The sequence below is a fragment of the Zalophus californianus genome, chromosome 11 (genome assembly GCF_009762305.2).
Source record: "Zalophus californianus isolate mZalCal1 chromosome 11, mZalCal1.pri.v2, whole genome shotgun sequence".
NCBI classification, from domain to species: Eukaryota; Metazoa; Chordata; class Mammalia; order Carnivora; family Otariidae; genus Zalophus; species Zalophus californianus.
Window position 1 is genome coordinate 4,826,585 of NC_045605.1, and position 25,830 is coordinate 4,852,414.

General features: G+C 42.3%; 1 protein-coding gene across 1 annotated transcript in view; it reads right to left on the bottom strand.

The window, feature by feature from the left end:
* Window positions 1-22,206, bottom strand: part of GUCY1A2 (guanylate cyclase 1 soluble subunit alpha 2) — a 340,686-nt gene extending 318,480 nt beyond the window's left edge. Inside the window, exon 1 of the mRNA XM_027578896.2 lies at window positions 21,754-22,206. Within this exon, the coding sequence (XP_027434697.2) occupies window positions 21,754-22,074 (321 nt within the window). The 5' untranslated portion in view covers window positions 22,075-22,206. The remainder of the gene's footprint in view (window positions 1-21,753) is intronic.
* Between the last annotated feature and the right edge of the window lie 3,624 nt (window positions 22,207-25,830).

Below are 25,830 nucleotides of genomic sequence, written 5' to 3' on the forward strand. Positions count from 1 at the left end.
ATTAGAAGTATGTTCTAATTAGCAAAGCACAGTGGTTATAATCATTGTAATTACTGATTGTAACTGAATATACCTACCATATAATGGACAGCAAAATTAAGTCTTCCTCTACAAAGTATGTTTGCTTTCCAAATATTTCCCCCTTTGTTATTTTAACCCCTTTCCAAAAATAGCCACTGAATTTCAATTTGATACAAGACCTAATACCAACAACACCCATTGAAGCTGAAAACACACATTGCTTAAACTGACAGAGCTCCAAAGGGTGATTTATTCAGTCCTTCCCCTACCTTCAGGCAAGAGCACATTTAAATTACCCAAGAATTTTGGATGTTTTCAAGAATAACACCACCACCTTCAGTTTGTAGAACACTTCACAGTTTACCAATCACTTTCTTTTCTTTCATCTCATTAGATATTCACAACTTCCTGAGTCTCAGATATAATTAGCCACACTCTACAGATGAAAAAAAACGGAGATCCAGAGAGGTCAAAGTGTTTTGCCTCAGCTACACGGTTGGAGAGAGCCACCAACAAGACAAAAAGTTAGGTCTCCTGTGATTTTTCTCCGCATCTTCCCCCATTAGTAACTTACTTGGCTTTGCTGACTATTAAAATAGCCTTCCATGTATCTATCCCTTGTTTCTTTTTATTTGTTTTTAATGGATATGAAAACAATGTTGTCATATTGTTTTCCCAAATTCATAAATGTTGTTACTGTTATTTAAATAGTTCTGGTAGGATGGTTAACTTCTTTATCCAGTAACTTTGGGAGAAACATGCTTTACTGGTCACGTCTCGGTCACTTGGCTGTCTGAATAAAAATAATGACCGAATAAAAATACTGAGACAAGATGGTACTGGTTCTAGACACCTTCTCGGGGCAGCGGATCATGCTATCCTACAAACCTGTGGAGAACATGGCTCCAGTCCTAAACCCTCACAACAAAAAGAATCTCACAGAGCACCCAGGGTCGACTCAGTCCACAAAGTGAAATAATGCTGGGCTTTCTGGATTAAACACGCTGCTGTCTGCTAAGGGTCAAACACTAAGTCCAGCACGTTACATGCAACACCTCATTGAGTCCTCACAAAAATCCTATAACAGAGGAAGAAGTATTACCCCAATTTTATAAATGTGGAGGAAACTCATCCCAGACAAGTTAAAAAACATGCCCAAAGTCACGTAGGTAGTGTCTAAGTCTACTTAGGTGTCTCATCTCTGCACGCCTGCCTCCAAAAAGCCAAGCTTTTAATCTGCTTTTCTAAACTGAAATACCTTCTTCCGTCTTCAAGGCAGAAAAGGTTACAGTTGAAAGGAATTAACTCTTGGCTAGATGGTGTGATTTTGGAAACAGCATTTTATTTTTCTAAACCTCAGTTTTCTTTTTTTATAAAATAGAGAAATTCCTAGCATAACTATTGCTCAGGGTTGTTATAAGGTCAAAATGAGATAAAAGTACACAGTATGATACGTATGCGTGTTATACGACGATTCTATGAAAAAAAAAAATCTCTTGATGAGCAAGTAGTCAAAAAATTGTTAAATCGAACTAAACTGCCCGTGTCTAACATCTAGGATGGTTGCCAGGCATGCCTCACAGCCCAAAGATGCCAATTAGATGCCACAAAGCTAATTAGTGCCATTTTGACTCCTGAATACCCTACCGGACAGCAATGGTCCTCATGTCAGGAAATAATTTCTAGCTCTTTACAACCTCTTTGCGGCCTCAGCTTGAGCATTTCCAAAGAATTCCCTATTGTTTCCAGGGCTGGGGAGCCACAGGGTGGTGTTTTCCCAACAAGAGCTTGGAAACAAGGGAAGTAGTATTTCCTGCCTGACAGTTAAATTACAAAATTAACACAGAAAATGGGGAAATGTTTTGTCAACCTTAAATGCACCAGCTTAAACAATAATTTATAAAGGGGTAACAGAGAATTCTCTCCAATCATCCAGCCCAAGGTGCAGCTCCAGGCAAAGTGGGCCACTGAGCCACGGAAACATTTGGGGATGAAAACAGGGTGCAGGGAAAGAAGGCGAAGTTAGAGAGGGCAGCCCGAAGGAAAGAGAAGGGAGGGGAATAGTTTATGAAACATTATATCCAACACTGTTCAGGGGTATACTGGCCCTCTGTCACATTGAGAAAGATTATTCCTAAACTAAGGAAATTCTCCAACCACCTTAACTAAAAGGAACTCTTATGAACGGCCCTGGAGTATCAGGTCTCTTTAGCAAGGCTGAACCCTACAACCGGAGAGCTAGCTCCTTAAACCTGATTGAAGAATTTGGCATAAAACTCATTTTGCTTGGACTCCAAGTGGATTAAAGCAAACTTTTAATGACGACTTGGTTCCTCATGGAAGAAATGTACTGATCATACAGACTTTGAGCAACAAGCCTCATTTCCCAATTACTTCTCACTGCAAATAGGTAAATTGTCATGCAAATGCCAACCAAAGTGACGCGGGGCATTTTGTTTACCCAGTCAGAGGCTGAGAGTCTGGTGATTTCAGAACACTCACAAGAACAGGTCCTTGGAGTTTAAAAATCTCAGATACTGAACCATGCAGAACCATCCAAATACTACCCCGGGTGGGTCGTGTCCAGCTCTGCAGCTTCAACCTCCCTGGGAAGATAAAACCCAACAAGGGACTAAAATTATCATCAAATCTAGTGTTAACTACAGTCTGATGATCCAAACGGATGTGAAACGTGCTTACTTGGCAGATAATGAGGGTGAGGGTGACATCATCAGTGTTTATGACGCACTGCATTCCGGAGCAGAGGTACAAAATCATCACACGTCACTCTGGAAAAAACATGCAGGCAGGAGAATGCTAATACTGCATGATGTGAAAAGCCTTACTTTTTTTCATTGAACTCTACGTGAGCTCATTCTTTTAATCTAGGGATCACTCCATCATATAATAACTATTACACTGCTTCCCCACTCCTTCTAGCAAAGTATTTAATTACACCAAGATATGTGTATGGGTGGGTTATGCACAATTATATGCAATCTGTGAAGAGAATATATACACCCTCGCTTATGTAATGATTTCTAGGATACTCATGGCTTCCTTCATATTCAGAAATCAAACTACAAGTAACGCCGTTGTTCTTTGCGGACTCTGCAGTGTAAGCTAAGCAGTTGGCCGTGATGATGGTTTTTGTCACTCCGTTCATAGCAGCCTTACCCATGCGTGGGAGCCTGGAGTGCACAGACATGAGAGTGGACAGGAGAACCGGGTTGGCCTGGAAGCGGAGCCCTGAGGAAGAAAGGGCCCTTGTGGTTTCTAACACAGGTCTATGTGGGACTCAAAGCCCGCTCAGGAACTCAACAACTGGCGAGAGGAGTTTAGGTTCAGGAAAACCAACAGGAAATTGCTACCAGCCGTCCCTTAGCAAGTCACACGTAGGAAGCATACAAGGGGCGACATAGGGAGTCTCTGCTGAACAATGTGTACATTGTATGTTGAGGTTGGAACAATTCGTGGGCACGTGGACAGACACATCATGGTGGAAAGAGCTAGACACAAGAGAAGTAGACACTAAAATGCACATGGTTTCCAGCTTCTTCACTTTAGGCAAGTCACTGCTCCTCTCTGAACTTCGGTTTCCTTATCCTTAAATTGGAGTTAATAATAATCCTTGCCCCGCCTGTCTCATTCATTTCCTGCATGAATCGGGGAGGGGGGGGGGGATAATGTGTGTTAAAAATATGCCTTGTAAACTCTAAGCAGATGTCACTCATTGCTAGTGGCTTTTCGGTACGGAAAGTGTAGATCAGCACATCGTTCCCTCACAGTCCCGAAATGGGGACAATTAAGAAGGAAAAAAAAAATGTCACTAGTGCTTGGTGTTCTTGGGTGTTGAAAAGAAATTACAGTCGCTGAAAGCCCCTGATTTTTCAAAATTCTCTTCAAATCGGCTTACTCTAAAAACTAATAAAATAAGCCATTTACCACAAAAATGGCCATCATAATAAGAACGGATGTGGTCATTTTAGAAGAACTCCAACAAAAGACATCAAAACTTGCTCACATGAGAAACCAAACTTTTAGCTACGTGGTAATTCTTAGCCATTTGTTTGTCTCATTACTGAACAGAAAATTAGTGACTGGGGAAAGAAGTGGGGGGTAAAAGGGTGTGAGTAAGGAAGGGATATTGGGAACAGCTGCCCACAGAAGAAGAGAAACGTTTCTGGCACAGTATTATTTTTTTTCAAATTCTTTCTAGAATACTACACGAGTTTTACATGTCTTACTCTGCCATTCAGCTTTACAAATACCACGTTGACCCACACAAGTCATGTCTACACATTCACACCAAACAACAGAGAATTTTAATGATATGATGCGCTTAGGAGCAAGGTACTGACGGGGTAGCTTTCAGTACTTCCCAGCTTCAAAAACACTTTAATTTCCTTATGTGTACAAGGGCTCTTCACTGGAGTTTCCAAGGCAAACCCACTGCAGTGGCATCTGTAATTGGCACAACACATATCAGTCCATAATTTACTCATTTAAGGAGCAAAATCTCCAGAATCTCTAAGCATTATAAAACATAAGGACACCATCTGCCTCATTTGGCCATATGAGCTTTATTTCAAATAAACCCTGAAGTAGCAGGAATAGCTCTTTAAAATAACACACAATAGTTTATGATACCAAATTAATATACCACATAACCAAAAATTATATATATTGAATGTGTATATCTCCCAATATATCTACTTGATTTCTACAGACCAAGAACATTGGATACTTTACTGTAGCTATAGGAGACCTCCAGATGGCTGCCTGAGAAGCAGCCAGACATCACTTCTATAGTCATCAATGTATGTTGGAACTTTGTGAGACCAGACAACCAGGTTTGATTTGAGGATTTTGGGGGCACCAAGAGCATTATGTCCAGCCCATCCATTCCCAGTCCTCTCCACCCCAGCTTAGTTCCCACTCCTTTAAGGTGCTTAAAATCAACGGAGGTATTTTTCAACTAATAATTTAATATAAGATATTTAAAATATACACAGTCTAATTTGTCCGGTGGGAGAGACTTATGGTAGATTTTTGTGGCATGAGGTTTTGATAAGAGAGAGAGGGGTTGAGAATAGGGACAACCAGAAATAAATGTCCTTACTTCACAATTCTTCTCAACCTTAAATCCTAACATATCAGGGTTTAAACTACTACAAAACACCAAGGCAGAAACTTTGATATGCTTTACTCTGATATGCCCTCCACTTCATTTCTGTTAGTTACTCTGGAAGAACAAAACAATAAACTTTGTTATCTTAGGTTTTTAAGATGTTTCCAGGCAGGCATATCTTGATTTGATTTATAAATCACATAAAGTAGCTGAATACCTTATTTAATGGCCAAGAATTGTCAGTCTGATCTTATTTTTAGATTCACACTTTTAGCCTCATATTTTATAGTTTTACCATAATAAATGATAATGTTTTTATTGACCCGTACTTGAAAGTGTCTTAGTAATATGTATTCTTTGAAAAATTATTCTGTCTCCTGGGGTAACTTGTAGTAAAATGCTTTTTCCAATTACATATCCAATGGAATTGGTAATTTCTTTCATTACTGTCATCATTAATGCCATTGACTAAGATGATATATCCCACTGCTATAATCAGAATAATTGGATATCTGTGTTAACCGGATATTTGAGACCTCGATTTTTCTCAACAGTCAAGAATGCAAGGCTAATGGTGGAAAATTACACTTACAACTTAACTTAGTATTTGAAATCCTCCATCTTCTCCTGACTCCCATCCCTAGAACGCAGCTGAATAAGGAGAGAAGTGCCCAAGTGCTTAAAATACCAGCAGGCAGCAGCCTCATACATCCAACTTTGCACAGTTGGCTCCTTGCAAGCTGTGGATAAATCCCATCCATTCTCCTTCAGCACCAAAGTTAGGTTCGTACTTCGCAAGCACACTTTTGGAGAATTTAATTCAGAACAAAAGGAAAGACTGGTTTCTTTGAAATGTGTTTAGAATGGCAGTAAGTTTACACAAGGGGTGGGGGGGAAGGAGATTTCATAGCTTGCAAACACTGTCAGGTCCACAAAGTGTTTATTGATCTTTGTATCAGGAGGAAACAATAAACCTCTCTTCTCCATTATCCAGGCTAGAAACTCCCTCATATGTGTCTGAAGCTTCAGATGGAATTACAATAGTCAGTCGCTAAAATTTACTCTTTCCCTCAGTCTGGGTTCCATTACAACACAATTATCTCATCATTATCACTCTTTACAATAAATGCCTTTATAGGCAGATTCTTTTGTTAAGGAGGTAAAAGACAATTTCACTACTTGTGGCAAATTTTTTTAAAAGACACAATGATAGTAATTACAGCTACTCCAGATTTCTACTGAATGGCATTTTTAAATTCAGAAGCCAATGACAGAGCCATTTCCCCTCTGCCCTACATAATCAATAGTAGATAGATACACAGATCCATACATGCACGCACACACACACACACACACATACATACATTTGTTACATAGATACGTAGATATAAGTAGCAATAAATATCAAAAATGCTCTTCAAATAAATTCATGTCTCTATCTGTAAATACCATAATGAAAACACAATGTGAAATAATCCCTGCATCCTTTCCTTTGTGAAAAGCAAATAAATAAGTTCCTTAAACTAAAAATCAAATAGTTCATAGGACAACGTTCAAAAATCAAGACATCCCTCATATACAAATTTAACCAATCACACAAGGAAAACACGAAGTTGGAAGGCAGACTAACCCTGTCTTGGGAGAATCCAGTCAACAGGAGTTTGAACAAAATACTTTTTTCTTATGTTGAGGTCTCCAGAAATGTACTGAATTAGGATGACAGGCTTCTTGCACAGCAGCAGGTCCTCCTTAAATTTGCTGTTGGGGTAATGTGAATTTTTTTTCCAAAACTTCTTGCTTTCCCTTGGGAAGACTTTACTCAAGAAATTGGTTGGAAGAAAGATGAAATCTTTTTGAAGATTCAATCCTGAAATGTTCGCAACAGAATCACAAGAAAAAGTGGGGCAGGGGAGGTCATAAGTGTTCTTCCCATGTAAATAAGACATCGCCGATTTCTGGCACAGAAAAAGCCAACAACAAATATCCATTTAATAAAGTAGTGTTGAACTCTTTTTTTTTAAATATAGTTTGATCAAGTAGAAAAAAACTTATTTCTTCCTCCCAGCACATCATGTAAGCAGACTGATATAGCAGACTTATAAGAGTAATTACGGAAAACCCAACACTATTTAGTTTTCAACTCTGCAGATTACTATCACCATTTTCTCCTCCACAGATCTTGTGTTTTGGCTCATGACACAATAAAGTCAAGCATGTACAGTGCACATATAGTAAATATATGATGAAGGAATAGAAATAACAGGACATAATTACATCTGTATAATCTTATTTTTTGTTACTGCTACTGATTTTAATCTTAAAGTGCATTATTTATCAACTCACTTATTTCTCACAACATTTGTACAGTACAGTTGGAATAAATATTCTTATATTCACTCTAAATGTATCCATTTAACAAATATTTATTGACCAGCTACTATGTGCCAGGCACTAGAAAACTGGAGATATGGCAGTATATAAAATAGACAAAAATCCTTCTTTGGTGAAATTGAGCAAAATTCATGCAGAAGAGGAAAAGGAGAGAGCCAATAAGCTACATTTGACTGTGTATGCCCTGGCTGGCCTTATTTCACCTTCCACATGGCCTTTCAACTGTGTGAAATACATTTGCTATAACAACAAAGTAGAGTCCTTTTCACTTGGCTCCTAATGCCCAGAGAGTTCCTTCCATTAGTGACCTTTCCATAAGGGTCAAAAAGAGCTCTAACACTAAACAAAGTCATACCAGACATGGCGAGGGTAAGAATAGGGGTCATATATATAAAATATATAACTGAAATTACCTTTAAAAACTGAAAGAGAACACACTAATACAAGCACAAATCAAAAAAACAGCTCCTGCCACAAGCTAGTCAGCGTACAAAATCCTATCCTTAAAAGTATTTTTTTAAAAAAATCTGACATTTCAGGTTGATAAAACAACCCAAAAGTTATGTGCAGTAGAATACACAAATGAAAAAAGGTACTTTATGATCTGAGTATAAAATTTCTGAAGGGTGAATTAGTGACATTTCTGGCGTCATTTGACACCCCATCATCAGTGCAGTTACCGTAGTTAAAATATACCTAGAGAACTGCAAATAGCATGACAATTTAAACTCAACACTCGTTAGGTATAAAAAAATCACTGACCAATCACTGAGTTATAAAATCAGGACCAGACTGTAATAAAGTAGGTGTAAGTAAAACCAAACTCTGCCCACTGCCTTTGCACCAGGCCCCTAGTGCACTCGCCATATTGCTTCCCCCTTGGGTAGAGAGAAAGTATCCTCACGCTTGGCAAAGGGGCTCACAAACGTCACTAGATTAATACCATCCTTTCCCAAAGCCTATTTCTCTCATCCATCTCCAACATTTTTTGACTATTTTGTTATCTTCAAACATGAGTCTCCACTTCTTTAGTACACTTTGATTTGGCCTCACCGACCCTGCCAACTATTTCTCTCTTTTTACTTGTGTTGCCAAAAGTCTTGGATGAGAAAGATATGCTTATGAAATCCTTTGTGTACTCCTCAGATATTCCCTCTTTAAGTAGATTTCTACCTCAGAGGCAGGATGGACATCATTTTTCTAAGGCCCCCAGCAGGCCCCCGAGCCTGGCTAGCCTCCAGGGGAATAAGCCCTTCATTTCTAAAGGGGCATCTGGGGGCTGCACGCAATGTCCACCATGCTCACAGAGGCTCAAAACACACAGTACGGTGGAAGGAATACAGAGTTCGGCGGCAAACACGCCAAGATTCTAATCTTATCTCTCTATCAGGCATTAACTGCGATCATAGGCAAGTTACTCAGCTTCTCTGAATCTCTGGTAAGATTGTTTTACAAATTCACAGATACATATTAGGAAAACCTAAAGTCTAACGCTTGTTCATTCTCCTCCTCCCATCCTATAAGTTTAGTGGGTTGTTTTCTTTTTAAACGATGTTCTTTGTTTTCCAAGTGCTATGACTTCTTTTAAAATAACACTTGCTCATTCAGTCCGTAAAGATGCACCTCCAACCACCCGCCAGCCAGGGCTTATTCAAGGCACTGCAAAGGCCACTGACCGCGGAGAGCAACCCAGAGGCTGTCTCTGCCCCGGGGCCAGACGTAAATTACAGATAACACATATGCAAACAGATAGAGAGGGTAACTTCTGCGGGTGAGTGCCCTGATGAAAATAAAGTCAGGTGAGAGAGCTTGGTGGGGGAGGGCAGCTGTCTGCCGAGCCTGCAACCGCTTCAGAGCAGAAAGCTGAAGGAAAAGCAAAACAGTTGCACTGATGCTTCAGGGAAGCTTGATTTCAAACCAACCTTTTTCCTCACTCTTCCCCAAACCTCCCCTCCTCCCTCCTTACCCTTACCCTTTTCTTTCAGGAACCCGGTACCACCCTAAAAACATGACTAATACAGCACATACACAATTCCTGTCGAAACCGACTAGATCTTGGGGCGCCTGGGTGGCTCCGTCAGTGAAGGGTCTGCCTTCAGCTCAGGTCATGATCCCAGGGTCCTGGGATCCAGCCCCCCACCCCCCTACCCCCCGCCCCGTCCTCAGGCTCTTTGCTCAGCGGGGAGCCTGCTTCTCCCTCTACCTGCTCTGCTTGCCACTCTCCCTGCTTGTGCTGCCAAATAAATAAAATATTTTTTAAAAATAAAAATAAAAATTAGTTAAAAAAAAAAAGAAACTGACTAGATCCTGTATTTCCCTATAACCCCCCCCCAGTCCCTTCTCCCCTCCCCGCAGGCTTGCAGTTTTGAAGACCTTAGCTGCTGCAGTCTCCTTCCCCGCCCCCCAACCCCGCCACCCCCGCAAAGCAATAAAGCTGTTGTTCTTCTTTATAACCGAACTCTGCCCAAGGTCAGAAAGGTAGGCTCTTTGATGTGTCGTAGACCATGGTGAGCCATCACTCCTGCAGTACTGTTATGAGTATCTAATTAAACAAAATGTGTACGGCGCTCAGCATGGTGCCTTACGGTATGTGGTAAGGGCTTGATAAATCAACACTATTATTATTACTATCATCATCATCATCATTGTAGCTTCAAATGGTCTTTTTACCCACAAACCCTTCCTTTGTCCATAAATCTTCTGCATCATGCCAAATAAGGAAAAGTTGGGGTAAGATGAAAGGGAAAGAGAGGGAGGGGCCGAAGTAGCTGTCATGGACGTTATTTGGTAATTTTTAAATGTGCTTTTATGTTTTTTTAATCCAAAAGGATCATAGGGAATTTCTGTCTGAATGTCCTACTTCATGCATGTGTTTTAACACACACTGAGCACATGCTGCATGAATCACAAAGTGCTCATCTGCTAAATAGGTGCTCTCTGAATGAATGAATGAATGAATGAATGAGAGGTAAGGGAATGCATGAATGAACAAGAGGCCAATGACATCACGTTTGGTTTTTAGATTTCTGGACAGAATTCCTGGAAGATTTCATAACCCTGAAAGGTTGCATACCCAAAATTGTTGAAAATATTTCCCATAAAAAGCATAAGAATGATGAAGAAGATACTCCCTATAACGAAAGGGAGTATCTACAAGGTTTTGCCAAAAATCGTGACTGAAGGTAACTGAAGGTATCAGGAGATGTAATTAACAATATGAAGACTGGTAAAATAGCTGATAAGTAGGGGCTGGAGAAAGGTGCTAACATTGATTATTTACTGTATTCAAAATACCATGCTATCATATCCTTCTCATCTTCATAATCCAATAAATTAAGTACTACCTTCATTTTATCAGCACCAGGCTCTAACCAACAGAGCTAACCAGCCACTCTATAAAAGTCGTTTTATAGATAAGAAACTGAGTCTCACAGAGGCTTATCCAAGAATGCACAAAATAATGACCAGAGTTCGTGTCTGAACCAAAACCTGTTCTTTTCCCAGAATGCAGGGAGTCAAAGAATCTGAAGCAAGCATTGGTTCTCAAAAAAACAGCGTAGCAGCACAATGAAGTAATTCAGAATAGTTAAACACAATGTCTCCAATTCACTATTCACGTTTTATTACATATTTACCCTTAAGTAAGAGATTCATATTATTACATATGATTTCAGAGACGGGAAACAGACGGAAGTTATTTCCCCAAAGTCAAATTAAAACAAAAATCAGAATGCAGCATTTATTGAATTGTAGCTTCTGTACCCCCCTCAACACACACATGAGGCATTTTTCAAGAAAACAAGACAAGCACATTAGCCAAATGATACAGAGAACTCAAAATTAAAATTTCTTTTTAAAATCCACCCCTACTCTGCCTCCCCTTGCTTAAGAGACCCCTGCTGGAGTGTGAGAAACTTTCTGAGGCCACAAGAACCGTGGAGCTCTCCAGTGCCGCCATGTGGAAGAAACATCCTGTTAGTAAGCATCTGGTCATCTAGGACATTCCACTTGCCAGAATGTCCGCACACCTACAGCAAGGCGGTCATTACAATGCATAATGATGATACCAAGGCACTGAAACCCTCAAGACAGGCTCTGGGATTATCAAATACTGATTAACACAACAAAAATTGCTTAACCCTTAAGAGTAACTTATTGAATTTCATCTATTCACGAATTGCTACTGCATATGTAACAGTTTACTTAGAATGATTGGTTCACCAAAAGTAATTTTTTACCTTTTCAGGTAAGAAAATGTCTGCTAGGAGAAGGAAGGAAGGAAGGAAGGAAGGAAGGACGACAGACAGACTACTGTGTTCTCCAATATAATAAGAAATGTATTGGTAGCCACCATTACTCTAAGTTCCATAGGCTCTCTTACTCAAGAAGCAATGTATCAAGTCCGAGTGGAGGAAACCTTATTGTGTAGCAACTAGGAAATGAAAGAATGATGTAACTGAATGTTCTTCTATGTTCCAAGGATTAATTCTAACTCTGGAAACATAATGTAAATTCTAATCAAGCATTTAGAACTGAATTTCTCAATTACTAACTCGATATGACTTATTGATTCTGGGGTTTGTTTTGGGGGGGATGACCTGGGGGACTAATCAGCTATTCTAACAGAATGAATTCACTAGCAAAAGAATAAGACCCAGATATACATTAAATAAGCTTGATATCAGATCTGCGTCCAATACAGGACAGCTAGAAGTGCCTTTGAATATCACAGTCTGCCCCATTCGACATTCACTCTCATTATTCCCAAGACAAAAAACCCTCCACTTCAGTGACTGCCCCCAAACACCACAAACTCAAACTGACATATAGGCCTCTTAATATACAATGTATACCTTCACCATTTCATACCTCTCCAAGTCATACTCACCATCTCAGTTTAGGCTACAAATTTATTATCTCTAACCTCAGCTGGGCCCTCAAAAAATACCCAGTAATACATCTACCTGATCCTGGTCAGTTTTCTTCTCCATTCCTTCTATCAACAATTTCTAATTTTACCACCTTCCCAAGGACTCTATCCCTCCAGGGCCATTTTATACACACACACACACACACACACACACACACACACACACACACACACACACACACACATATATTTAAGCCTTATTTTAGAAAGAGAGAAAGCACAAATGTGGGGAGGGACACAGGGAGAAGGGGAGAGAATCTTAAGCAGACTCCCCACTGAGCGCAGAGCCCAGCATGGGGCTCAATCACAGGATGCTGAGATCATGACCTGAGCCGAAATCGAGTCCAACACTTAACCAACTGAGCCCCCCAGGCTCCCCCAGTGCCATTATTATGTCTATAGTGGTTACTGTAGGATAGGTATGTGCTGGTTTATGAAGATTTTTATTTAGTAGACTGTTTGATAACACAGGACTTCTTATACATTGAAATAATAATGAATAAAATAGCACAGTGGAGATATTATTTCTGTATCTTATAGAGATCCACATCTCTTTAACAGAAAATATACAAACGCCTGTAAGTGAGAGTACATATGTTCCCCCAAACAGTTACTGTGTCTTTAGGCATTTAAGATAATTTAAGATAATCATACAAACTAACTGGCATAAAATCTATAGATTATTGTGAAGCTACAATAAAACACACAATACAGGAGTGTTCTGAAAATATTAAAGCACCCTAAAATATGTTATAACTATATTTACTCTTCTTTTAATTCAATTAGCCAACATATAGTACGTCATTAGTTTTTGATACTCTATTTACTCTTATTTGTGATTGAGCAAAAACTACAAACAGAACAGTTAAAATAACCAACTAATAAAATACAGCAGCACAAGGGGCACCTGGGCGGTTCAGTCGGTTAAGCCGCTGCCTTCGGCTCAGGTCATGATCCCAGGGTCCAGGGATTGAGCCCTGCATCAGGCTCCCTGCTCAGCGGGGAGTCTGCTTCTCCCTCTCCTCCTGCTTGTGCTCTCTCTCCCTCTCTCACTCTGTCAAATGAATACATAAAAGCTTTTTTAAAAAATAAAATACAGTAGCACAAAATCATGGTAGCCTACAAAGCATTACCAGACACACCACAAACTCTACAAGAATTTATTCAACATTTATTCATTCTCCTAACATTTACTGAGTGCCTTTATAAATCAGACTTTCTGCTAGGCATGAACATACGCAGATCTCTGTCTCAAGGAGGCCAAATAAACCAAAATCACATTACAACACAGCAAGTCCTACTATAGAGATGTGAGCGATAACTTAGTGTTCCACTATAGGGAAAATAATGCAGTGACAACAAGACTGATCTGCATCTGTCCGTCTGTGGTTGTGTCTGCCTAAAACTCATTAGAAAAACCATCCTCTCCCAATATTACGTTGGAGGGGCCATGCATGAAGAAGCACAGGCATAAAGCAACAAGAAATGAAAGCATGTTTTAGAACGTTTTTATTTCCTCTGCCGGGCACTGCAGACTCACACATAACCAATATAGTACAGTGAAAGGAAAGGAGTCAAGGTGACTTCAAAGACTTACAATTAAGATAACATCAGGATTTCCACACAGCCTCCTCTCATGACAGACTGCTTCTAGAGCTTTCTGTAAATGGAAATTGCTTGAACTGTTGGATCGCCATTTATTTGGAGAGTTCAACTGGACTCCTACCCAACTTAGCCCCTGAATGAAAGAGAAAGACTAATTGGCTACAGTTACAGATATTAGCGACCATTATTGTATTTGCCATGTTCTGGTAGGGTTTGAAGGGTGGTTCTCTATGTCTGCTATCTGAATGTCCTATTGCTTCTTTTCTAGGAAAACAATTTTTCTTTTTCTGGCATCCAGATCTATCTTTTTTTTCTCCTTTCACCTTTAAAAAAGAAAATGTATTGGCATACAAACAAGTCATTGCTCCAAAAGGAACGAGTAGATGGAACATTTGAGAAATGCCATGTCAGTCTCACTCTGAAAACCAGGCACGGAGTGTAATGTCAAGTGGACCCTCGAAACAACCCTTCTCCTCCCTTCTCCTCTACTGTCTCCAACAGTTTTGAATAGCTGCTTCTGTGTTCTGAGGCAAGAGGGCACAGGACATTGATGGCAGTGACATGTGACCTACTGAACATGAACTTGGGAAAGCTAACAAAGCATCCTCAGGAAAAACGGGAAGAGAGTCACAAATAATCGAACCTGTAAGCCTTGGATACTTTCTACCACACAACCAACAAGATTATTTTGAACACAAACAATACAACATAATATGTGGCTCCAAGTCACCACCTTTATTCTGTTCCTTTTAGGGCAGTAATTGCCCGGGACATATTCACCCCAAAGGAATCACTTCCAGATTCATTCCTTCCAAAAAAAAAAAAAAAAAAAAAAATCAGTCTGCATTGCCCACTGAGCCTAGATCAATGACATTGAAGGTACAGAATTCAGTCTCCTTTCGGCACAACTTTGGTGTGCCTAAATCACCTGGAGTATGGTTTAAAATTGAGAGTCCTGGCCCCTCCCCAGAGCTACAAACTAGACCTTCTGAGGAAAAGGCCCAGGGATCTGCATTTTCATACCTTTCTTCAGGTATTCCTTACGTTCGCCGAGGTTTGATAACCACTAGCATAAAGGAAGAGCTGTTTAATAAGTCTCAAATAAAGCCTGTACAGAAAGTGACTTCTCACTGTTCTATTTATAGGAATGTTCACTGTTTCTCAATTCCCCACCACAGCCCAACAAATCTCCAGGCTTCGGAGATATTTCCAGCTCCCCTGCTTCCTAAATCACTCTAGTCTGGAATTTTCAATTTTATGAGGTGCTCTGAGCTTACAGCACATACTTCTAGGTCTTCAGATCCTGTCCCGAAGTGATATTTGGGGAGCAAGACTATGTCATTCCATCCCCTAACGGTGCATTTTTGGCAACAGTAGCCCACTTGCTGACAAACATTTTTCTCTCTCATTGGGGAGAGAACTGTACAAAAAGTCTAAGCAGAAAATATAAGGAAAGTGGAGGAAAGTCATCACATTTACCTAATTTCTTAAAATACAAAAGGGCCACTCAACAAGTTCCAGGGGGAGGAAACTCTTCCATCTGCTGTCTGTGAACACGACTTCATTCTGAAGTTTTGCTTTACGTGGCAGGTGTAAGTAAAATTCCAACAGGTTTGCGTACTTGAAAGTATCTGGGCACAAAATCTAAATATTTTGTTTCGATGGCACCAAATATAACACAAGAAACATCAAACACAATAGAAATAATGTAATTGGACAACTAAGCAAAGAACTTCCATTCATTTGTTCTAGCATTTTATGGAACATCCATCAGGTACCAGGTACTGTGCTAAATATGGGATAAACATAAGAGCATCAGGGTAAGAGAATTCAGAAAGAGGAACTTTAAATTTTGAGCTCTCTAGCTCATGCATCAAATAAGGCCCCGCAGAGAAACCTAGTCACCAGATAGTCCTATAGCAAACATTCTCCCTGCTTATGTCCGTTAATTTTCTTTTCTTCCTAGATAGGTCTGAAATTCCAAAAGAGATCATTCCATCTTCTTGCTAACTCACAGCAAATGACATGTATATCTAGAGACAATGCATTTATTTTACTATCATACTCAATCAAATATTTTTTTTTCAATTTTTACCTTCAGCTCCAGATGATACAGGGAACACAACAAAACAGAGGAGAATGACAAGAGTGATGATGACATAGAGGGAAACATGTAACAGTACTCTGCCCACACATCCCCAAGTATTTCCAGGTAGATAAATCACATAGTAAGAAGGAATATATAATCACTTATCACCTCTGCCTACAAACTAATAATCACCACCAATGGCATTTCCCATTGTCAAAATTCATCTTCAGAATAAAGGCTTAACAACTGAGCCAGTAGCCAAACAAGAATAGAGTGCTGTGCACAAAACACAAATGCCATTAGCTGGGTAACCGTTCCATCTCAGTTGCCTAAACCCCTGAACACACGTGCAAACTAGTTTGAATGCAATGGATGGGGAACGCTTGAAATGCTCAGGCAAATAAAATAGGCAGTTTCTCTGTCACCTCTTTATTTTCTTTCTAATCATGGAGTGATTTATTGTGAAATACCCACATTCCACCAAATATATATGTCCTTGTATTTTTAGAGAATTTACAAGAGTGGTTTTCATCTTGCCACATAGCATTCAGCAGTTTGCTGGAAATATTTGAATCTGCAATGATTACAGATGCTTGTTCACACACAGGAGTCCTAGCCAGGGAGCCAAAATGGGACTCCAGTTTTAATTTTTTTAATGGATTGGCTGGGCAATGCCAACAATATAAACTCCTTCTTAGCACCTTTTTTTTTAAGTATATGACACCAGTTAAGCCATAAACTCTTTCCATAAGGTCACCAGCAAGTAAATTATAGCAGCAGAAAGAGCAAGAGAAAGGAAGGAAGGAAGGAAGAGAGAGAGAGAGAGAGAGAGAGAGAGAGAGAGAGAAAGAGAAAGAAAGAGAAAGAAAGAAAGAAAGAAAGAGAAAAAGAAAGAAAGAAAGAAAGAAAGAAAGAAAGAAAGAAAGAAAGAAAGAAAGAAAGAAAGAAAGAAAGAAAGAAAGAAAGAAAGAAAGAAACATTTTAGACCATTTGGAGACATTCAACTTCAGTTGAATTTAATGGATCTTGGTCTGAAACCAACATTTTACTGAGTTGAAGCAATCTCCCAAAGAATAGTGCTCCTCCTCTTTCACAACAAATCTACAAAGTAATTATTATTCGTATGCCACAAAATACAGAACCAAGGCTCTGGGAATGTAGGAGTTGCCTTTCCCGGGCCTCACGCTTCCCAAGGGGTTCATCAGAGAGTTATTCAAACCCACAGCTGTCAAATTCCCAATCCTTCAGCTCTGCCATGTTGTTTCCCGATGATTAGGGAGGAAGTACAGAAAAGCCCCAGATGGCCATTAAGGTCTGACTTCAGATTATATATCTAATTTCTACAAATATGAAAACATAGAACTACTAGCATACCTTTGGCCTAACTTTTTAATTCTAATGAATGTGTTGCTCAGAACTTTGTTAGTCAATTGAGCCCCAAACTGTAAAAACCTCAATGAGATAGGTAAATGGATGAAATATCCTATCTCACAAATATACTTTATTTTTCATTATTTACATGTTAGTAACACGGTCACATTCTAAGCGTTTTTTAAGGGTTCATCCATGTCAGAGGATTCATTTCATTTAATATCAGGGGAGGCTAAATATGTATATTTTTATGTCCTTCCACTTTTTCCTAAGCACGTATCAATATCATTTCCTTTCCACAAATAATGGAACAAAGTCTGGTTTGTGGTTTTTTTTGTTTTTTTTTTTTTTTTTGCTACTTGAATCCAGGCGTCCCTTCCATTTTCTTTCCTTGCTGTTCTCTCAGGTTCTTGGACTACTCTCTGTCAGTAGCTTTCCTCTCCTTATGTGCCACCCTTCCAGTAGCCTCTGGAGTCTCCAGAACCACCTGCAAGGCTGTAACAGCCCATAGCTCTCTGACAAGACTCTAGGGAAGCCAGGGTCTTAAACTGGCCTCCTGGAGGATCTTCACTGACAGGCTGACATTAGCAAACCCCAAACCGATAAGTAACAGGGGTCTAAGTGATAGGGTTCTCAGCAACTCCCATTTATAAGAACAAAATAGAAATAAATGAGTTACTAAATTCACCCTTGATGTAAAATCCCCAGCTGTTTCTCCATATGTGTTCCCAAGTAAATGATTTCAAAATAAATAATGTAATAAGCGATTTATGCATCTTCAGCCAGGTCTTTAGGTTTATTTTTGTTGTTATGGCAGTGCCCCAGAGATTCACAGGGAACAAAATTATCCAAAGTGAATGATAAATGAACTTCCCCCAGAACGCGCCAACACAATTGGATTCTTACGTTTTTCTTCAGTACAGCTTCCTTAAAATAAAAGGCTATAATAAAGAAGTTCCATGAGGTCAAAGAATGGTAATGTTTTGTTTGGGAGTTGTATTACCAGCACTTTGCACAATACTTGCCATGCAGGAGAGCCACAAATATTTTGTAATAATTGCATGGAATTAACAGAACCTTGAGGTCCCTACTTAGGAAACTAATCTACTCTCTTCAAGGTTTTAAAACTCATAGGTGCCTTCTTTTCTTTTATATGCTCTTATAACAGTTTATCAAAAGCTTGAAAAATGTCTTCACAGAATGCAAGAGCAGGGAAGGGTCGTAAGTGTGACACCTTATGGATGAGAAGGCTTCTAGAGAGTGAAAGTCACATGCACAGAAATATGTAAGTAGCCAGTCATCCAAGGCACGTGGAATGAGAACCAGGTCTCCCGAATTCTGGAATTTTTTTCAATTTCATCAATTCAATTTATTTTTATCATTAAAATGGTGTGAAGTATTATAATATTTATAGCCAATGCATCTAAAAATGACTGTCAAAATGTCAAAAACCTGATTTAGCATTTTCCAATGATCAAACAACTAGCTTAATTACTTGGCAATATCCTCGTGTTTATTAAATTCATTTCCTCCTTGCAGATTATTCTGAATATAGGACCAATCTCCAGTGACTGAGATGACATTCCATGCTGAGGCCACTAAGAAAGCAGGAACTCACACAGCAAGGACAGTTTCTCCCAAAACATACTGTGACAGAATGTACAAAAGCTTCCCAATACCCAAAACAGCTAGAAATTCCCACCTCCGAATTCTAACTGTTCTTTACAAAATTATTTATTTAAAAAAAATAGACAGCTCTAGTGAAAGAGAATGGAGAAGACATCATTTGTCTCCCCAAGTGTTTTCAGAGAAGTTTAGAGTGCTGGGCACGTAGGAAAATGAATCTACTGAAACTTCCTGAAGCAATGTTCTAGATTGCCAAATAAAAACAGAGGGAGGGAGATCACAGAAATAAGTCACTGCTTTGAAATATAATCTTTCTGTCGTCTTTGTGTTACCAAGTCCATAGGTGATATGGTTAGCCAATCCACATTTGCTTATCCATGCCTTATGAGGCTGAAAAGATTTATATTATATTTTTTAAATTTCTTATTGTTATGTTAATCACCATACATTACATCATTAGTTTCTGATGTAGTGTTCCATGATTCATTGTTTGGGCATAACACCCAGTGCTCCATGCAGTACGTGCCCTCCTTAATACCCATCACCAGGCTAACCCATCCCCCCACCCCCCTCCCCTCTAGAACCCTCAGTTTGTTTCTCAGAGTCCATCGTCTCTCACGGTTCGTCTCCCCCTCTGATTTCTGTTGTCAGCATGCTAGCTAATAGATCTCTTATCCTTATCTTACCATAACCATTATGTGGGTACATGCTTTTTATCCATCAAAACACTAGCGTCATTCAAATTTGACTTGTAAAGGTAAAGGCAAGAAACTATTTCCTCCTTCTTATTCGGGCAGTAAATACTCGGACTCAGTTTAGTTTACCTACCTCTCACATAACTTGTTAAGAATAATCTTCAGTTACACTGGCATTACCAGAGGCACATGCCATAGAGATTTGTAAATTCTGATTTGTAGGCAAAAAGAAAACTCAGAGATTATAAGAACAACCTCCCCAAACTAGTCATTTATCTTCAGTGAAATCATTGTATCGGATACGAATCTGTTGCACTGAGCAATTACGACACTGCACAAATGTTGCTTTAGATACTAACACAAAACTACAGCCGTGCAGGATTACTGTCCTGCTTTCATAAAGGCTTATAATTTCAACAATTTGCAACATCAAATAGTTCCTAAGATTATGCTTCTTGGGAAATATTTGCAGTAAAGAATAGCAAACAGTAGCCAATGCATTCTGAGTTTTGTTGTTAGGTTGTCGGTGGAAGACGTGGCAAAAGGTACGTTCAAGAGAGAATGCACAAGGCAAATGAGGGAGAGTAGTTTCACTGCTAAAAGAAAGAAAAGGTCATTCTTCATTAATGCAAGGGCCATGGAGATATTTGTAGGACTGCCTGGTACTAATACCCTGATCAGGATCCCACTCTTTCTCAGGTCCCTCCAACCCTCGACTGCAAGAGTGCTTTGAAAAGTGAGACGCCAGAGTAGTCAAATAAGATCAATGTTCCCATTCATTTTGGAAACTTGGGAAAAAGTAAGAAGAGTCCCAGAGGTGCAGAGGTAAAAGTTCTGTCAGCAATTGAAGCCCTTGGACCCAAGACCGGCATGAGAATAAAAGGTGGATGGAGATTTGACACTGAATCTCCTTAAGATTCTGTCTGCAGTGGAGTGGATTCCTTCAAAACTGAGCTCATCAGTCAGAGAAAGACTGGAACGGAGGTCTGGCATATCCCTGAATCTGTAAAGGTCAAGGGCGGCTGAATAGCCTAAGCACGGATGAGGCAGAAGTGCTCCGGGAAAATGTCTAGAACGCGGGGGAGTCTGGAGTACACCTTGCACTGCTGATGCAGACATCCCGAATGAGCACCAGTTTAGAGAGGGCTAGGGAGACAGCGATTAATTCAACAGATAGTTATAAGGGGTCTAACAGAAGGTAGCCACAACAAAAATGAGGGAGAAACCACTGAAGAACCCAGGCAAAAGGCAGTGAAGGAGGAGGCAGGGGTTCAAGAAACACCAGACAGGTTTCGAAAAGCAGACACCAGCTTTACCCGGGGAACAAAGTTGAGCCAGGAAATGCTCAGGGGAAAAAGAAAAAAGGCAGTGGGTTGGGGAGAAAACAAGAGGCTAGAGGTTTCATCATTTGAAGGCAACTCAAGAAAGTATCTGACAGCCAGTTCCCGAAGATTCTTGAGAAAAGGGATGCAACACAGAAGGCAGAGAGCCTGTGGAATGCAAAGATGTCAGAGAAGGTCACACGAAGACCAAGAGAGTGTGGGAAAAAAGAGCGGAAGAGTTTCCTGGAAGGGGTAGGGGCTCCTTTGGGATCCTGGAGAACCGAGATGAAAGACGTGGAAAGGGGAAGTGCAGAACGCAGTGCCTGGGAAAGTTTGGGGGAAGGAGAACAGGTGGGTGCGAAGGCGCTCCGGGCCCGCCAGGGTGACCGACACCCGGCCGGGCGCACGGCGTAGGGGTGGGCGTCCAGGCCCCCGGCTCAGGCCCCCGGGAAGAGCGAGCCTCCCCCCGCGCCCGCCGCGCTCTCACGCCCCCCAGCGGCCGGGCTCGGCGCGCACGCCCCCGCTCGGCCGGCGCCAACTTTCCCGAGCCCCGTGCTGCGGCCCCCGCTCACCGAGGGCGCCGTCAGGCGGCTGATGCTCTCGCCCAGCGAGTCCAGGTTGACCCGCCTCCGGCGCTGCGCCCTCCTGGCCCCGGCCGTGGCGGCGGCGGCGGCGGCGGCGGCAGCTGCGGCGGCGGCGGCGGCGGCGGCCGGGGCCGGGGCCGGGGCCGGGGCCGCGGCGGCCGCGCGGGGCTCGGGCGGTCCGGGCGGGCTGCGGCTGCCGTTCCAGCAGAGCCTAGACAGGGGGCACTCCCCCTCCTCCTCGGGGCTGGTCTCCAGGTAGTCGGAGCCCAGCGAGCTGAAGGACTCGGACGAGATCTTCCTCCGAGACATGCTGCGGGCGGCGCTGCGGCGGCCGAGGCGGCGGCGGCGGCGTTAGGCGCGTCGGGGCCGCGGGGCTCTGCGGTCGCGCCCGGCCGGGAGGGAGCCGCCGGAGCCGCGGAGCCCGCAGAGGCGGCTGCTCATGGCGGGAACTTGGGGCCCGGGCGCGGCGCCGGCGCCGGGCTGGGCTGGGGGCCGCCGCCTCCGCTGCTGCTCGCGCGGCGCCGCCTCTGCGCTCGCCTGGGCGCCTGGCAGTGCGCCGCGCTCCCGCTCGCGGGCAGGCTGCGAGCGTGCGACCGCGGGCGGCGGGGCGGCGGGGCTGCGGCCCGTGCGGTCCCGGAGGCAGAGCTGCGGCCGCCCGCGCGCCGATCTCGCCCCCCTTCCCCTCTCTGCTCCCGCCCCGCGCCTCCCGCCTCCCTCCTTCTCCCTTTATCGTCCTTCCCCCGCCCCCCCGTGCGCTCCCTCCGCCGGCATCACGTGTCGCCATCATACTCATTGCGAGTCTCTGCCTCGCCTGTCGCCACGTTTCAGGAGCAACGAGGACACTTGGTTGCCGTCCTCTGTGCGCCCTCCCCGCTCCCACGTCCCCCTCCTCCGAGGAGGAGCGCACGGCGGCTTGGATCAGGCCAGAGGGCCCCAGCCCCGAACGCCCCAGCCCCCTCGGCCGCGGGAGAGACAGCCGCCGAGCAGTCGGGCGGCGCTGGGCGCTGTGCGGGAGAGGGGCGCGGGGCGAGGGCCGGAGACCTCCCTCTGGAGCCACCTCGGGGAAGCCTGAGGGCGCGAAGTGGGGAGTTAGGGTCCATGGCTGTCCGTCCCCTGCCTTCCAACGAGTTTATTTAAGTTCTGAGGCGAAGGGGGAAGGCCAGTGGGTCCAGCCCGCCCACTCCAGGGGAGACGCTTACAAGGGAAGGGAAAGGAAGGGGCAACGTGTTGGCACCCATCCTGCTGGAGCCGCTCGTGGAGCTGAGCGTTCGCCTGGGTCGAGGCCGCGTGGGCTCGCAGCGAGCCCAGGGCCGGGAGGCAGCGAACGAGGACAGCATCTGCTGGGCGAAAGCCCTGTTGCTGAGCGTCCGCGGGCTGGGCGCGCGGGGCCCGGGGCTCCCGCCGGCTCCGCACTGGTGCTGGACAGCTCCGCTTGCCACCTGCAGCCGCGTTGGCCGGCGTCGCGGACTGGGGGACAGTTCCTCTGTAGACTCCACTACCCAAGACCCGGACGGGGGGAACACCGGGGACTGATTCCATGCCTCTCCTTCTTCCTGCTCTGTGCGCCAAATATGCGATCTGTTTGTACTGGGCTGCAAATGCTGCTCCGAAAGCTTAAGGAGAATGGGGAGAAAGGCTTTTTCAAGCCCAGGGACAGACTCTCACCAGGGCGCGAGCACATCTCTTGCCGCCAGTTTGCGGTGGAGCTCCTTCATTCCACAAAGCTTGCCTCATGGCAAACCAGCAGCCGCTCTCAGCCCCCGGCCCCACTGCGCCTGCTTATTTAGCTCCAGAAAAGCCTCGGATTTATTCTGACATTAGGGGAAGGGATGGGAAGAAGGGGCAAATAAGAGTGTCACCAAAAGAGGGGTCCCAGGCTGTGCGTCCCCCTGCAGCAAAGCAGATGAGCACCTTCCCCACCTTCTCCACTCCTCTGGAAAGAAAAGTTCAGGGGCTCCAGCTTTAGCTCCTCAAGGATACAGATGCCAAAGTGTTTTGTTTTGTTTTGTTTTTGTTTGTTTTTGTTTTTTTAAGGATTGGTTCTTTCAAGGTGAAAGCAGAGGAATGTGTTTGCTGTGTTTATTTAAACACACACACACACAACTTTACTCTATACCCAACCCCAGTGTGCTTTTAACTCTAATTCTTCCCAATTGTTTATGAGGACCCAAATAAACAGAAATTCTAATTGAGGTTTCCTTTTATATTTTGGAAACATCCACTCAGTTAATTCAGAGACAGCCCTTATTCTCAGATTTTAAATAGGCATTAAGCTTATAAAAAGTGCGTGCTCTCACATGCGTCCCTTCCAAAAATATATATATTCTTTCCTAACCTGCTGAATAAACTGCTAACTGCATAGGTTCTCTTAGCATGGGAAATCCAGGCCTCTCTTTTAAAATAATAATATTATTAGAATTATAGTTATTATTATACATAATTATACATAATATTATTACTATGATTATTTTGATTGTGTCATGTATCTCCTGTTGATTTTTCCATTACTTCCTTTAATCCTATATGTATTTGTTTCTACTGAAAATGACACAAATTATACTTTTTATTATCAAGAATAGTCATCGATTTTGTGAAAAAGTTTCTCTGGTCCTTTTTCTGAAATACGATGGATGGTTCCTTTGAAAATTACATTATTCCAACTTGGGAGAAACTGTTTAATAATCTTGCTATGTGGTATCTATCACAGCATAAATTGTACTTCTTAGTTCTCTTCTTTAGTAATGATGATGTAATTGGCCAGTTCTTCAGAGTCACAGGATTTTAGAGCTTCTATTAAGGATACTAAATAACATACCCTTCACATTCTTCTACTGAACTACTGCTCTGAGTGCATGCACAAGCACACAAGTTCTTTTATGGTAATGGTAAATACCTATACATTGAACTTAAAACCAGAACATTTCCTAAACTTTCCAACTCCTGTCTCAAAGTGAAAATGACTGAGTACAACAGCAACAAGTATGATTTGTTTCTAAAATCCACAAGAGGCCTGAGAAGTCTTCCTGTTTACACTGGAAGTTTATTGCCAGAAAGAACTCTGAACCATTGGGACATTTCTGCTTTGTGTGAACCATTTGAATCAAAGACTCTTTACAGAACCTAGCCAGACGAAGTGGTCTTACAATTTTCTGTATAAATTACCCTGCCTTTCATCGTGATTTTCCCACTGATTTTTAAACTATAAACAAATGGAGGTCTAAATATAGACAGTAGATCATCTGCATTACTTTCAAGAGTTTCCTTTGTATTTCTGTGTAGGACTACAGTTCAAAAGCTCTCAATATGAAGAATGCTATGTTCTATACTCAAAAGGAAATACAAGCGATTATCATAATCTAAAAAAAAAAGCCTTAGGCCTCCTATAAGGAATAATAACACCTTAGCAAAGAATGGTCCACTGAAAATGAAGAGTTTGTGCTCTGATTTTAGGGAAAAAACCTTGCACAAACTCATGGCCACAAGTCCAGTCCTGCTGGATGTATCATGCTTCAATAAATTCCTTAAAGCACAGTCTCCTACTGGAAAAGGAAAATACAGGAATGTACTTGGTTTGTTTATGAGGCTGGTGAGGGCACCTGAGGACTCATTTCAGATTGATTGAGCATTGGAAAGGATTCCTTATTAAGAAAGCAGATTCTCATGGTTAATTAATTTATGACAGAGAAGCCAAGAATACACAGTGGGGAATGGACATTTAAATGGTGTTGGGATAACTGGACAGTCACATGCAACAGAATGAAACTAGACCACTATCCTACACCATACACAAAAATTAACTCTAAATGGATTAGATGTGAATAGAAGACCTGAAACCATAAAATTTTTAGAAGAAAACATAGACAGTGAGCTCCTTGACATCTTAGCAATGAATTTTTGGATCTAACTCTAAAAGCAAAGGCAAAAGGGGTACCTAGGTGCCTCAGTCAGTTAAGCATCTGCCTTCAGCTCAGGTCATGGTACCAGGGTCCTGGGATGAAGCCCCACATCAGCCTCCCTGCTCATCAGGGATTCTGCTTGTCCCTCTCCCTCTGCTGCTCCCCCTGC